The 16,053-nt window shown below is 42.0% G+C and overlaps 1 protein-coding gene across 2 annotated transcripts in view; it reads left to right on the top strand.

Moving 5' to 3' along the window:
* Nucleotides 1-16,053, top strand: part of FAM20C (FAM20C golgi associated secretory pathway kinase) — a 96,723-nt gene that overhangs the window by 66,553 nt on the left and 14,117 nt on the right. For both annotated transcript variants that reach the window (XM_007656042.3, XM_007656035.3), the window contains exons 4-5: nucleotides 12,700-12,792; nucleotides 13,869-13,984. In XM_007656042.3, the coding sequence (XP_007654232.1) occupies nucleotides 12,700-12,792; nucleotides 13,869-13,984 (209 nt within the window). The remainder of the gene's footprint in view (nucleotides 1-12,699; nucleotides 12,793-13,868; nucleotides 13,985-16,053) is intronic.

The following is a 16,053-nucleotide window of genomic DNA, read 5'->3' as shown; positions in this document are numbered from 1 at the left end:
TCGACAGGTGGAGGAGCCAGGACTTCATTTCAACAATCTGTAAAAACCCAAACTTCTGTGTCACAATAATACAGTAAAAGAGAAAGGGAGTTCAACTTCTTCACAAGTATTTGTAAATATATTAAAGAAAATTAGATTGTCTTAAACCCTCTGATTTAATTCAACTATCCAGAAAGGTAAATATCTTTAAGTATTCAAGTCTCTCCCACTTGAAAAGCATCTCATTACCAGGTGTTCATGCTGGTCATGTCTTCAGAAGATTTTTTCTCTTCCCAAGTATCATCTGTCATGTTAGTGGTTTATGGTTCAGAGACATTGAATATCTGGGACTTGGAAGGGGGCAGGGAGAAAGATGATGGATTTGTTAAGCTGGTCATTGCAAAAGGGCACCCACTCTATTTTCTTCAAAGAAAACTTCTACAAGATCAAGTGAGTTTGAGGAGGGAAGCAGTGTGGCTTAGTGGAAGAGCACAGGCCTGGGCATCAGAAGACCTGGGTGCTAATTCTGGCTCTGCCATGTATGTGTAACTTATGTATTTGTTTATATTAATGTCTGTCGTTGTGCCCACCCCACCCCGGCCCCCGAATGTAAGCTCATTGTGAATAGGGAACGTGTCTACCAATTCTGATATACTGGACTCTCCCAAGCACTTAATTTAGTCCTCTGCACATCGTAAGTACTCAGTAAATATCACTGATTAATTGATTGTCTCCTAGGTGACCTTGGGTAAGTCCTTTAAGTTCTCTGTTCCTCAGTTACCTCATCTTTATAAACAAAATGGGGATTCAGTCAATCAATAGTATATCAATCTAACAGAATTGGTAGACACGTTCTGTGCCCACAATAAGTTTATATTAAATCCTCCTCTCTCTGACTTACTTTGAGTTTCATGTGAGACAGGGACTGTGTCCAACCTGATTATCTTGTATCTATTTCCATTCTTAGTACAGTGTCTAGCACATACTAAGTGCTTAACAAGTACCATTAAAAGAAACCAAAAAACAAAGAAAAACTTAACAAAACAAAAAAATAAGGTTATAATGTACTTTCTCATGCAAATATGGAAAACATTCCATCCAAAATCTGGCTTCTCACTTTCTTGCTAATTTTACTTTGCTTTGCTATGACAATAACTTTGATTATTCACTAATCAGTTGGGAAAAAAACTACTGTAGGGTGTCAAGAATCTCTTTATCCTTTTACTACTGATTGTCAAGTATGATTTCTGCCCCCATTGATGGAGCTTTGGAGATAAACTAGTCCAATCTGAGAAATAAGGTATTGCTAGGGGCTGCTGCTAACTCTTTTTTCTTCCTTTGAAGGTGGCCCCTTTGTTTTCCTAAAGAACATATTCTTTAGGACTGAATATTAGAAAGTCTTCTCACTGAACCATGTCAAAGTGAGGTTTCTGTCCTTTCACTTCATCTTTGTTCAGTTAAGCCCTCTTTAGACGAAGGACAACAGCGATGCAGTAAATCTTAGAAACTGGGGATCCATTGCAAACTTTCAGAAAACTGACTTTGAAATCTCCCCAGCAGCCATTTTTTAATGGCACTGACTACCATTTTTGCAGTTCCAACTCCATGCTCTTATGATGAATGCCAGACTTGTAAAGGGAATGGGATTATTGCCAGCTGCGATACTAATAAAAGTAGATTCCAACTCCTGCCAGGGGCAGGGTCGAGGTTTAACTTATGTGAAGGTTGTTATTTTCCCCCAACACACAAACATTCCGCAGATTTATTCACCTGAGAAATATCGGTGTCGCTCTCATTCTTGTTTTCTGTGTCTTCAGTGTAATAATTAAGTAAATACATCAAAAGCTTTTCCTTAGGCTTATTTATTTATTACCATGATAAACTTTAATTTTAACCTGAAATTAAGAGTAGACCAAGTCTGATATAGTTATATCTAGTTTACATATATATATATATTAGTGCATATGTTCAATTATCTATATGTCCATAGGTATACATATTATTCCACATCTAGACATTTGGAGTCCTTCATTTGCCTTGTGTTTATGAAGTCTGCAAGCTCACACCTGCTTTCTGAGGATGTATCTGATAAGCCTTCATAAATAAGCCTGCCGCATTCCCCAAAAAGTGATATGTGTTTTTTTCTGAAGGCATTAATGTCTTTCTCAGGAATTAATTTCTGTTTTCAGTTGGTCTAGCTTCCAATATAACCCTTAATATCAGGGAATTTTTTTTTATAAATGCCCACAAGTACCTCATACCATGATTCATAAAGTCCCACTTTCATGAGCCAGACCAGCTACCAGGGAAATGAATGTCTTGTCCTAAGCAAATTCTGTGATTTAGATTTTAGTTACTTTGGGGGACGGATATCCTTTCTAGTCCAATTAAATGGCCTCAACATTTGTTCCTGAGTGGGCTACATGTTTTCTGGATCTTATTTTGCCCTAAATACAATAAACTCCCATAAACATTCCCCGTTGGGGTTTCTTTGCGTTGTTTCAGCTCAGCTCAGCTTTGCTAAGTTTCCATTTGTAGCAGGGCCCCAATGTAACTTGTCTGTGCCAAAGTTACCTCATCTATAAAATGGGGATTAAATCCTACTCCCTCCAATTTAGACTGTGAGTCCCAAGTAGAACAGAGACTGTGTCCAACCTGATTATTTTGTGTCTACCCTAGTGCTTAGAACTGCGCTTGAACAGCAGTTAGTAATTAACAAATATTGTTATTATTCCTAGCCCTCAATTTTCATTTTCAGTGGTATTTATTGGGCACTCACTATGTGCCAAACACCATACTAAGCTTTGGGTTAGGTACTAGATAATCTGCTCCCAGTTCCTGTCCCACATGTGGCCCACCATCTAAGCAGAAGGGAGAAGTGGTATTGAATTCCCATTTTACAGATGAGGCAACTGAGGCACAGAGAAGTTAAGTGACTTACCCTAGGCCACAGAGGAGGCAATTGGTGGAGTTGGGATAAGAACCCAGGTCTCCTGACTCTGAGGCCAAGCTCTTGCTACTAGGCCATGCTGCTAGTTCTCATCCGCTATTGCCATTGTGTGGGTGGAAAGGAAACTCTGCCTGATGGTGTGGGCCCACATCAAAGATGAGGAGCTGCCTCAGAGTCTATCTTCTCTTAAAGTAATCAGCTTTCATCTATCTTCTGGCTTCCTGATATCAAAGGTAAATAAACAAAAAACCTGAAAAGCAGTCAGGCTGCCATTTGACAGAATTTTTCTAGCTGATACATAAACCTCAGTGGTCCATTTATGAAAAACAGTTCGTCGACTTTCACGCCCAGGTCCGTTGCCAAAAATATTGTACTCTAAACTTCCTGGACTGTTCCAGGAAGGCGGGATCCAGGGAGCTTGTTACCGAGCTAAGAAATGGGACAGTCAGCAACAGTAATCCTATTTAAAACCAGCTGAGTCTTGTCAAAGAGTTTCACAGTCCAGCTGCCCAGAGAGGAGCCCCAGTGCCTTGCCCCAAGGGCACACCACAAATTAGTGGTGAAACTGGGAACAAAACTGCCCCTTTCACTGAACAGCCTATGGGCATCAGAAAAGAGAGTCGAGAGGATACTTCTGGGTATGTGCTCCAGGATTGTTGGAAATAGAAGCCTGGGTAGGTACAGAGAACAGGTCCTTAACATATCAAAGAGGGTAAGGCCTGGGTAAACCTAGAGAATAACTCTGTTGCTACTGTTGTGGGCTGGGGAGAGAAATAACCAAGAAATGAGGGCAAGGGATGGTTTAAATATAAACTTTTCATCAGAGGCCAGGCAGAGAAGCAGCATGGCCTAGTGGAAATAGTCCAGGCCTGGAAGTCAGGGGACCTGGAGTCTAATCTTGGCTCTGCCACTAGTCCTTTCTCCCTCTTTCCCAGCTTTGCCCTTTGGTCAGCAAACCAGCTGACCCACTAATTTAAACTATGGACATGATCGATCAGTAGCCCCTATAAACCACTTATTTGTAGGATCATCTTAAAGGATTTTGTCCGATCATGTAGTGGCCCAGAATACACCAACCTGTTATAGAACCATCCTGGCTCAGATGTGCATAGGATAATGAAGTGATAGCAAAGAAAGAAGGAAATGGAGTAAACCAGCGGGAGTCATAAGGACTAAGGGGAGCTGGATCCTTTTCGGGAGGGGAGGGGGGCGGGGGTGTTGGGAAAAGGGAGCAGGGAGGCTAAATCTCCCAATAGCAGTGGACCTGTGAGTCAGGGAATCTGGATTTTAATCCCAGGCTGCTATGTGACCTTGAGCAAGTCACTTAACTTCTTTGTGCCTTACTTTCCTTCTCTGTAAATGGGAATTCAATCCCTATTCTCCTCCCCTGTAGGCTGTGAACCCCATGTGGACAGGGACTGTCTGTTGTATTGTCTCTACCCAGTGCTTGTCATATAACAAGTGCTTAACAAATACCACAGTTATTTATTGTATCTATTCCAGTGCTTACCACAGTGCCTGGCACATTGTAACTCCTTAACAAATGTTGTTAATCCCCTTCAGACAACAGTGGATGAGTCACGTCTAAGCAGGGTGACCCCCAGTGGCTTCTCAGCTGTAATTTATTACATTCTCTAGTACATACCAGGCCTCACAGAACCTGATAATAATAATGATAATTATTATTATGGTACTTGTTAAGCACTATGTGTCAAGCACTGTTCTGAGCCCTGAAGTAGATACAAATCAATTAGGTTGGACATAGTTCCTGTCCCACATGGGGTTTACAATCTTAATCCCTATTTTTACAGGTGAGGTAACTGTAACTGCCCAGAGAAGTTATGTGATTTGCCTAAGGTCACACATCAGACATGTGGCAGAAGCAGGATTAGAACCCAGATCTTTCTGACTCCCAGGCCCGTGCTCTATTCACTAAACCATGCTGCTTCTCAAGTGATCCTCTGGTGCTGCTCCACCTCAGTTCCATCGCCAGCGGTCTTTCTGCAGAAGCTCTCAAAAGTTCTGCTCTAAGGCCAAGACAAATGTGCAGGAGAGTCTGAAACCCCAGCCAGGAGGAAGCAGGAGCAGACAGTGCAGACATCAACCTATCCACCCCTTCTATCACATCTGCAGGCCACTCCAGCTGAGGCCACGTTTTACAGCAGAGAAATCAGCTTATCCTAAGATTGGAGTAGAGTCGCCTATTGACAAGACCCAGAAGGACCTGGGTCAGAGTCAGAAGGACCTTGGTTCCAATCCCATCTCCACCACTTGTTTGTTCTGTGACTTTGAGGAAGTCACTTAATTTACCTGTGCCTCAGTGATCATATATATAAAATGGGGATTAAAAACCGTGAACCCCATGTGGGACAGGGACTGCTTCTAACTGGATTAGGTTGTATCTACCTCAGGATTTTGTACAGTGCCTGGAACATAGTAAGTGCTTAACAAATATCATTTAAAAAAATGATGTAGGACCCAGTCTGGGATTACAGTAATAGGTTGTGTTTATGTTCCCATCATGGGATTATGGCTAACAGGTTGTGTATGTGAATCCCAAACTGGGGTTTTGCCCCAATAAATGGAGAATAGAAGCATGAAATGAACCATGATCTACTTTCAAAAACCATGTTTTCTCCCAATTGTGATTTTTGGCAACTAAGGTAAAGCTTCCCAGATCAAATTCCAAGTTTGCACAGGCTAGAAAAGTTAATGTGCATTTTACTTACGTATTCATTTGTGTAAATCATTTGAAATGGGGAATATTTCTGCGTTGAATATTTGCTGTAGAGCCATGCCTTTTTATAAATTATTGCACACAATAATACTTATTGTTATTATTATTATTATTACTGCATTAAACACTAGGTAATAATTATGGTGTTTGTTATGCACTTACTATGTGCTAAGCACTGTTCTAATCACTGAGGTAATAATAATGTTGGTATTTGTTAAGTGCTTACTATGTGCAGAGCACTGTTCTAAGCGCTGGGGTAGACACAGGGGAATCAGGTTGTCCCACGTGGGGCTCACAGTTTTCATCCCCATTTTACAGATGAGGGAACTGAGGCACAGAGAAGTTAAGTGACTTGCCCACAGTCACACAGCTGACAAGTGGCAGAGCTGGGATTCGAACTCATCACCTCTGACTCCAAAGCCCAGGCTCTTTCCACTGAGCCACGCTGCTTCTCATACAGGTAGATACAAGGTAGATACAAGGTAATCAGCTTGTCCCACATGGATCTCACAGTCTTAATCCCCATTTTACAGTTGAGGTAAATGAGGCACAGAGAAGTTAAGTGGCTTGCCCAAGATCACATAGACAAATGGAGGAGCTGAGATTAGAACTCATTACCTCTGACTCCCAACCCCATGCTCTTTCACTAAGCCATGCTGCATTTTTTCATCAATAAATCAGTGTTATTCATTGAATGCTCACTGTATTCAGAGCACTGTAGTAAGTATTTGGGAGAGTATAATAGAAGAGATTTGACAGACATGTTCCCTACCCACAGTGAGTTTACAATCTAGAGGAGGAGACAGACATTAATATACATAAATAATTTGTAGATATGTACATAAGAGTTGTGGACCTGTGAGCAGTGTCATTATACTGCCCTAAAAGCATTATCATTTTAACAGTTGCACCAATGTTGCTAGTTTATTATTATTTTTCCTATTCAAAATTGTGTTTTTTTCAAATTGAGATCATGTTTCTTCTGCAGTTGTTCCATCTGTTTTAAAAATTCCAGTCTCTTTCTGTTTAAAAGCTATTTTCTTCCTTGTGTCCTTAGGATAAAGACATGCTTTTCCTTGTTATTCTGTTTTCATTAATTAGTTTCATGGGTGTAGGCAAAACCCATATCATGAGTTCCCCAGCACATGCCTTTTAATTCCTAGAGGCACCATATCTTCTGGTGACTGTCAACTTGATTAGGTCTTTTATTAACCCACGACTGGCTTTCTCCAGTTCCCTGTAAACGATGTGTTTATGATCCTTGTATTCATAATGGATACGTTTATTCTAAGAGACAGGGGCTATACAATCAACTTTCAATTATCCACAGTAGCAGAGGACAGGAATAGCATGAATAAATGAAATATACTCATAATCTAAAAACCAATTGTGTCATTCTCTTTCCCACACAAACCAATTTACGGGAACTGCTGAGAAGCAGTCAGTTGAACTAATTTGGGCTTCATTCTTTGTCCTTATCCTTCCCCACCTCAGCTGAAGGTGTGTGAACAGTGAAATACCAAAATCAGGCAGTGGGAGAGAAGAGGAGAACTGAGAACTTGAGTTTTCTCATCTGCAGTCATTGCAGGTTGTTAGCGATGTACTCACATCTGCAGCCACTGAGTTGGTCTAGAGAGCGATGAGTCAATTTAATGGGTAGCTTCTTGAAGTTTCTTGCTGGTTTCCTAACCCTCTTGCTATTAGGGTCAGCGTCCCAGATGATCTCCATGAGGCGGTGTCCCAGTCCCCATTTCCAGAATAAGCAAATCTCAAAAGGGACATCATCGCCTGACAGTGTTTTTGTTCTTGAATTTTTACTTGGTGTTTCCAGGGAAAAGGGAATGGGGAAAAGGTCCTTGGGTCATCTGGAGAAAATATAAAAGAAATGAAGTCCTGATTGGGAGGACCAAATGAAATAATGAGTCCTGAGGCAAAATGTTGCTTTTAAAATTAACACCTGATTTTGTTTTTTATTTTGAGGACCTTAATCCTTTCATCTTAGTTCAAGGTTTAATAGGTCTTTTCCAAACTAAATGTTTTATTCTCAAAATGTTTTAGTCATCCTCAACTGCAGAGAATGGATAAAAATAAATACATGTTCCTGAGGAAACTGTTAGGTTTACACAACTCAGGAAGGTGAGTGATACTGGTGGCTCTCCCACCTGGAGCTGGGGAAGGAGTGGGGGCAGTAAAGGGGACGGGGTAACTGCACAAGGCAGCAGAAGGTACAGGACCACTCTCCTGCTAAATATGCATCCATCCAGCTATAACACTTGAACAAGCTCTGGACTAATAATAACTATGGTATATAGTAAGTGCTTACTATGTGCCAGGCACTGTACTAAGCGCTGGGGTGGGGACAAGCAAATCAGGTTAGACACAGTCCCTGTCCCGTGTGGGGCTCACAGTCTCAACCCACAGATAAGACAACTGAGGCCCAGAGAAGTGAAGTGACTTACCCAAGGTCATGCAGCAGACGTGTGATAGCTCCGGGCATTAGAACCCATGACTTTCTCACTCCCAGGCCTGTGGTCTATCCATTACGCCATGCTGCTTCCCATAAGAGGCCCACAGTCCTACTGAAATCACATCTACTCCAAGAGGCCTTCCCTACCTAGGATCTCACTTCACAGTTTTAGCCCTCCCTTCTGCCTCACCTATGGAGTTGGATCTATTCCTCTTGAACACTTTGATATTCACCCCTTTCCTAGCCCTGTGGCACTTATATATGTATCCAGCTGCAATTTATTTTAATGTCTGTCACCCCCTCTAGACTAGAAGTCCCTTGTGGGCAGAGATCATGTCTACCTACTCTTCTGTATTTTAGTCTCCCAGCTTAGCAAAGTGCTCTGCTCACAGTAAGCACTCAACAAATACCATGAATTGATTGAGTGAAGGTTGAGGTAAAAATGCCCCTCATATCAACACCCTTCTCTCCAACTTGGGGTTCACCACTGTCCAGTCAAAGAGTTCCAGGAGAGCAGGTGGCTTGCTATTTTGGTGGGACCACAGACAGAAAGTCTCAAGGAGGAGCCTTAGAATCCATCTTCTCACTTGGCTTCAGAGAAAAACCTCTTAAACCTTCCAACTGGTTTCTCACTCATCTTTCCCTGCATTTCCCTGCTTTTCCTGGTCTAGAGAGTGGTAAGGGTACCACTTTATCAGGTGCCTTGCCTTACATTAAAAAGAAAAAAAGATGAAGATTTTGCTGTCTATCTGAGCAAAGTCAAAGAGAAAGGCTTCATGACCCCTGTAGCTTTGCTGGAACCAGACCCTTGAGAGGTGAGTTGGAACAGCACTGCCCTAAAGTCCAGTATTGATTTAGATCCTGCCTTCAAGAATCAAATATATCACAATGATAGAGGATCCCCTGAAGGAATAAAGTGCCTAATCAGCCCCTTAAGGATAGGACCTAATTTTATCTGCCAGGTGGTGAAATGGACTCAAACTTCCCAAACTGGAGTTTATTCTTCACCGAGGCTCATGGGTAAGCTTTCAAAGGTCCCAGCTTCTATCAACAAAGACTACTGTGTTCTCTCTTTTCTAGAAACAACTAACATGTTGGAATGAAATTACAATGCACTTGGAAATCAGGCAGCAAAACAGAAACAGTAAATGCTATGTTCAGTAGTGAAAGCTGGAGGATTTAAATGTAGGCTGGTTCATGGGTAACAGAAGTAAAAGACAATGAATAAATGAGATTAGAACAGCCAGTTTGCATGCCTTAGTGCTGCGGTGAAGCAGTAGAGACATGAAATTTGTAAAAGATATACTGTTTCTCTCATGAAAATCTAATTCTATGGGAGACAGGAAGCCAATCAACCAATTTCTCCAGCATCAATTTCTCTCTGTATGAGGTAGATGAACACATTAGGTGAATGAACTTTTCTGGGCCACCAGACTATCATTAGCTCTTCCAAACTGATGCTTCAGGGAGACAGCAGATATGTATCCACTTTTGACGCCATCTGCTTTATGGTCAGGTAGTAACCTTTGAGCACCATGTGGCCTCCTGCCTTGCCACTTGCTCAGTCTGCCCTGACCACTGGAGACTTTGGCCAGAAGGGTATTAAAACATGTGACAATCCTTCCCTCCTGCTCCCCCTCCACCTCCACCACTTTTATCTCATCTACTGGAACAATGTGTTTGATTTCACTGCATGTAAAGCAAGTTATTTAAAAATATTTAAAGTATTCTAGTTGTGGAGGCATAGCAAAAGGGTTTCTGATAGATACTGCCCACTTTTTCCCTAAATGAAACCAACCAAGGTTGAGTCCCCCACTTTGCCAAGCATGGAGAAGCTCTTTGTTGGCCTGAATAAGGTTTCAGCTGGCAGTGATTTAGCAAATGTTCCATATGCCAAAGATGGAGCTGAAAGTTATAATTACTATTCTTTGCCATTCGTTATACACTCCAGATAAAGATCTGCCCTTTATTTGAAATATATTTTCTGGGCTGTGTTCCTTGTTAAGGAAGGTTGTGTTGTATTTCTAGGCTAGTGGGGATAAAAAACAGATGGCAGTGATTTGTTTACATGAGACGGTCTTCTGACACTTATCAACCAACTCGAGTAAATTTCTTCAATTTGTTAAGGCTCAGCAGCATCTCCTCTTCCTGTGAGTGGATGGTGGAAACTTATTTTATTGAAGCAAAAGCCAGCAGAGAAATGAAACGCAAAGAAATGATTGGTATTTTCTACTCTCCTGAAATAGGGCTTTTTTTTTCTTGCTTGGGCTTAATTCCTTTTTTAAACGTTGTGCTCACCAATCTTTAGTGAGATATATAGCCACAGACTGAGGATTTTTACCATGAAACTGCAGCATCCCTATTGGCAAGAGCACAAGCAGAGCATAAGTACAAGAAGCAGACAAGTTACAGAGAATGTAGATCATCTTTTGGCTGTGTCCAAGCCACATGCTGTTCACCTGTTCTGACCATTGCATGGGATTTCAATGAATTCCTTATCTGACAATTTATGCTATCTTAGTGCTTTGCTATTTTGGTCCAAGTAAGCATGGCTGTAGTTCCAGACTCTTTAGCCTCTGGATGCTCATTAATTTCCTATTAGCTAATTGTCTAGAGGTTCCCCTCCACTTCCCCCAAAACCCACATCTATGTTTGTAATGCTTTCTATTAATACCCTGGCCTCCTGGTAGAGATTTCCAAGGGAGGACATGAAACATCCTTCCTGAGGGTAGGGAGATAACTAATTGCCAGCTTATAGAGCAGGAGTTACCTCAGGTTGATCTCTGCCGACTAGAGCCATCAAGAGCAATTAGGAGTGGACAACTGAGTACTTAACTATAGAAAGCTGTATGGGGTGGTGAGACAAGGGGGACATTATTCATTTAGTAATGGAATGTCACCCAGGTGTGTGAGTATGCAGATAAGATCCAAGCATGGCCAACAATCCGATCGACATTATGGGCATGTAGCCTTTGCCACCTGTAGAGCCTGGTGCCGTTTCTAGTTCTGCCCTTTTGTGTTGTGATCTTCTTGAAGCCTCTGCCTAAAGACAGTTGTCTCAGTTCTTATAGCTGCCTGCCAAGGATCATCGGTCTGCAGCTGCTGCTGTCTCCCAGCTGTTCACAGTTATGTTATATTCCCTGGAGTTTTGCTTCCTTGTGTCTTCGACTTTGTTGCGTCTATATTTTCCCCTATTCCTGCTCTGTGTAAACAATTATGTCTGCCTGTCTCTACCATTTAATTGTAAGCTCCTTGAGGATAGCAACTGTATCTTATATTTTTCTTGTACTCTGCCAAGTGTCTAGTACAGTGATCTGTCCCCGATAATTACTTAACAAACACTATTATTTGAATGAATGAATGAATTGAAGAATGAATGAATGAGATTTCTTTTATTGTCCTTGAATGGTTCCTGCCAACTTTAGGTCGCCATATCATAATGGTATGGGATAGGCCGTTATTGTCCATTCCCCTCAAATGCTATGTTCAGGGGAGGCTCGACTCACTGTTCCCACTGGTTGGGATACCGTTGTGCCAGGTGACTTTTCAGAATGATGCATTAGGTGGCACGGAAGGAAGTGCTGGAGGAATTGAGTTTGGCATCTGTGATAAATCAGGGTCTCATGGCAATATGGAAGGTCTAGGAAGCCACTGCAGGGTTCAGGCCAGCTGAGGGGAGCAATGAGGTGTTCCACCCCAGGTTTCTCCTCCTCCTGAAGATTGATGGAAGAAAGGGCATCTCTGAAGTGTTTAGGCATCTCTTCCATGCTCCATAAATTGAAACCAGAGAGGTAGGGTGCTGTCTAACCGGCTGCCTGAGACAGAGGCCTATAGCTACCTCCAGAGAGTGGAGTGTCTTTGTAGGTAGATTGCCTTAGGTTACCTATCCTACTGATGAATGAACAGGAAAATATTATCTTGCATTAGAAAATATTACTGGGAAAATATTTGCATATGTTTGGGGCCATTGAATGTGGTGTTTTTTTTCTCATTAGGAGGATTTTGCTTAAGATCAGGCTTTACATTAAAACCTTATGTGGGGTGTTATGAAATCTGTGGCTATTTTGCCAGATCAGAATGTGAAGTAGCAAGCAACTCTTTCCAGTGCCTCTGTAGCAGAGCCTCTCATGCTCTCTGAAAGCATATGACAAGTATCGCAGAAAGAAGAGCAGACGGGTTCCAAAGTGAAGCAAACAGGCTCAGCTAGGATCTCAGGAACAAAAGAGCACAGTGTAGAGCCCACCTGCCAGAGATGAAAGAAATTTGAGTACAAGCATATATATTTCACTCACAGTTTCAATGAATGATAGCTTTTTCCCAGTGATCCCTAATGCAAAGAAAAAGGGCCAAACAAGTGATTTCACGACAGACAAGCCCAACGTGACCTCCATCAAAAATGTGGATGCAGATTGAGTTTACTGATGAAGAGAATGGGGCCACCTGTTTTCCCAAAATTCTTCATTAAGCAAAAAACATGGACCTCTTCAGCAGAAGGGTTGCTGGTTGAATGCCTCTGGGGTGAAAGTTCTCTTCAGACTCATTGCTTTCCATATGCTTTCTCTGCAGACAAACCAGGGAGCAGGAAACCCCACCGGATTTTTTTTATTTCTCAGACTATGAAAGACATAATGCTGAAATAGCTGCATTTCACCTGGACAGGTAAAGACTCCTTTTTTTTCTTCAACCTAAAGTGTAAGTCTTGCCATCTCTATGACCAAATTAGATCTTATGTGGGTCTGTGAGCAAGGACAGGGATTGTCTCTTTCTGTTGCCAAATTGTACATTCCAAGCGCTTAGTACAATGCTCTCCACACAGTAAGCGCTCAGTAAGTATGATTGAATGAGTGAATGGGAACCAAAATGCCAAATGGAGAAATACAGCAATGCAATATAATGCCATTTCACTGGAAGTGTGTGTGCAGAAACTAAGGAGGCCCATAGCCCTAAGATGTCTGGGTCTACCCAGGGACCCTAACCCTTTAGAGTATCAAATTACCTCGAGTCCTAAGGAAGCTCTGAGCCCCTGAAACCTGCTCAGACTCCACAGGGGACACCAGGCGAGCACTATTCCCACCTGGGTGGTACTTCTTAGGGCCCCAAAGCCTGGACCAGATCCCAGGAGGCCACTCCAGTCATCAGTAATGGTCTTGGAGTAGTCTTAATCTATCAAGTCTCTGCAATGTCAGAAGACTCACCCAGTTACTGACTGATTCCTAGTAGGCTGGGAACCTGTGCAGAAAGAGTCATTTGGGCAAAGGCAGAACGTGGCATTGTCTCACACTGGCCTTGTTGGCTGCTGCATATATAGAGTTGTCCTTCACATTTGAAGTAGACAGCACCGATGGTGGAATTCACCTACAGGGGTATGTGTGGATAAAGACTAGTGTTTTATAGGCAGGAGCTTAGTATGAAGGGACTAAGAGTAGATATTCATAGGTCCAGATTGGGCTGGAGCGATGGGCGTGCAGGAACAGAGAGCGTTCATCTAAATTCACCTAAAAGGTTTTCCTGGAGAAGGTGGATTTTTTTAGAAGTGTTTTGAAGGAGGAGAGCTGGATGCTTTACCACGGTTTTAACCATTCCCATCCTTCACTAGGCTCCCTTTTAACAACCCAGAAAGAAATAAAGAACCAAGTAGTGAGTTCCAAGAGAAGGCACCTGTGCCTCCATGCCCCAGTAGGATGAGGGGCTTTTTTTTTTCAAGGAATGGTGTTTATTTTCTCCTTTCTTTACAGAATCCTAGATTTTCGCCGCGTCCCTCCGGTTGCAGGCAGATTGGTCAATATGACGAAGGAAATAAGAGATGTAACCCGAGACAAGAAGCTCTGGAGAACCTTCTTTATCTCACCAGGTAGTCCTTTGTGCACGGCATCCTTTCCAATGGATCTCATGGTGGTGACTCTGGGAAACTGGAAAGAAAAAGGGACTATAGAGTGATTTCTGTCCTAATTCCTGGACATAATAGCTGTGTGATTTGGGAATTCTTTACAGTGGGGGAACCAGATCTTGGTTTCATCATAAAATTTGATAGGATCATGATCTAACTACACATCATATGCTCTAACTACACATCTCCTGGCAGCAAATGTAAACCATGGAGGAAATATGACAGGCAGAAAACCTTGTGCTTGTGGTGTCAGATTATAATGTTTTGCCCAGGAACATGTTGAAAGATTGGGTTGAGGAGAGGAAAAGATTTAGCCACAGAATTTTCCCCCTTTGACAGATCCTGGTTGTGTCAACACTTAGGTCTGTAATGGAGGTACTAATAGAGTAGTAGAAGCTGATTCCTGAAATCCTTTCCTTTCTGGGAACTACATTTCCCAAAAACTGAGAAGCAGCTTGGCTTAGTGGAAAGAGCATGGGCTTGGGAGTCAGAGGTCATGGGTTCTAATCCCAGCTCCGCCATTTGTCAGCTGTGTGACTTTGGGCAAGTCACTTAACTTCTTTGGACCTCAGTTACCTCATCTGTAAAATGGGGATTAAGACTGTGAGCCCCAAATGGGACAACCTGATGACCTTGTATCTACCCCAGTGCTTAGAACAGTGCTTGGCACATAGTAAGCACTTAACAAATACCAACATTATTATTATTACATTTTCTAGAATCCTTAGGGAGATTAAAATAATCTGGGACTAATAATAATTGTAATATTTGTTAATCACTTAATGTGAGTCAAGCATGGCACTAAAACTGGGGCAGATACAGTATATATGGATTGGACACATCCGGGTCCAAACAGCACTCACAGTCTGATTAGGAAGGAAAGTAGATATTTAATTTCCATTTTACTGGTGAGAAAACCTAGGCACAGAGGTTAAAGTGACTTGCCCGATGTCACGGACCAACCAAGTGGGAGATCTAGGATTAGAACCCAGGTCCTCTAATTCCCAGGCCTGTAATTTTTCCACTAGGTCACGCTGCTTCACCTGGGAAGAGGTGAGTCTGACCATTAGGAGTCCATAAAGGCATTCAGTCAGTCAGCAAGTCAGTGGGAGCTTTTAAATCCAAGAGAGGAGGATGCTTAGATCTCTCTGTAGTTGGTCTGAGATGTTGCTTTGCCTCCTCCATGTGACTAAAGTGTACATATTTAGACCCCAAAATGCTTTCTGAGACCCAAGGAAACCTGTATAAATACTGGAATGTAAAAATCTGGATTTAGCTGTCTTTCCCCTTTTACTCTTTTTAATAAATCTAAAACTTTTGTGTGAGTCTTCAGCAATTTGAGCATGTCCGTAAGCAAACGTCAATTTTTCCCTGGTTCTTCAGTCATTAATTCTGATTGATTTACTTTCACACAACACCAGTGCGATTGGAGCTATAATCTTGAGACATAAAATCACAATATGGAGAATTGTGAAAACCCACAAATCCATTACCTCTAAACTCTGAGCTTGTTGTGCGCAGGGAATGTGTCTGTTGTATTGTACTCTCCCAAGCGCTTAGTACAGTGCTTTGCACACAATAAGCACTCAAATACAATTGAATGAATAAACAACTACCTTAATATGTGCCCTCCTAGACCAAAGTTTTGTTGACCAAATGGGAATCCACCACGCTTCATTCATTATACAGTGAACTCATTTAAAGTCATTTATACCCTTCCTAGATATTCTGAACCCAACCCCATCACTGGCTTCAAGCACAAGTTCAGATACTTCCCTCTAAAAGAGGCTTTAGTATCTTTACCTAATCCTCACTCCATCCCTATTTGATAAGGCTCAGTAAAGCCTACAATGGCCATTGAGCTTCTGGGATGAAGGTTCTGTGGAAAGGCAAGATTCAGGAGAGTATTTTTCTTAATTCGTTCTCAGAATCTTGGGCAATGAAAGCAGGGTGCATGTTAACGCTTATTGCATGGCTCTCGTGGTAATTATAGCAGATGGGTCATTTAGCTTTTAAACCAGAGACAGAAAGTA

The sequence above is a fragment of the Ornithorhynchus anatinus genome, chromosome 2, assembly GCF_004115215.2.
Source record: "Ornithorhynchus anatinus isolate Pmale09 chromosome 2, mOrnAna1.pri.v4, whole genome shotgun sequence".
Taxonomy (NCBI): Eukaryota; Metazoa; Chordata; class Mammalia; order Monotremata; family Ornithorhynchidae; genus Ornithorhynchus; species Ornithorhynchus anatinus.
The sequence above is the reverse complement of the archived record's forward strand: the minus strand, read 5'-3'. Positions and strand labels throughout refer to the sequence as shown.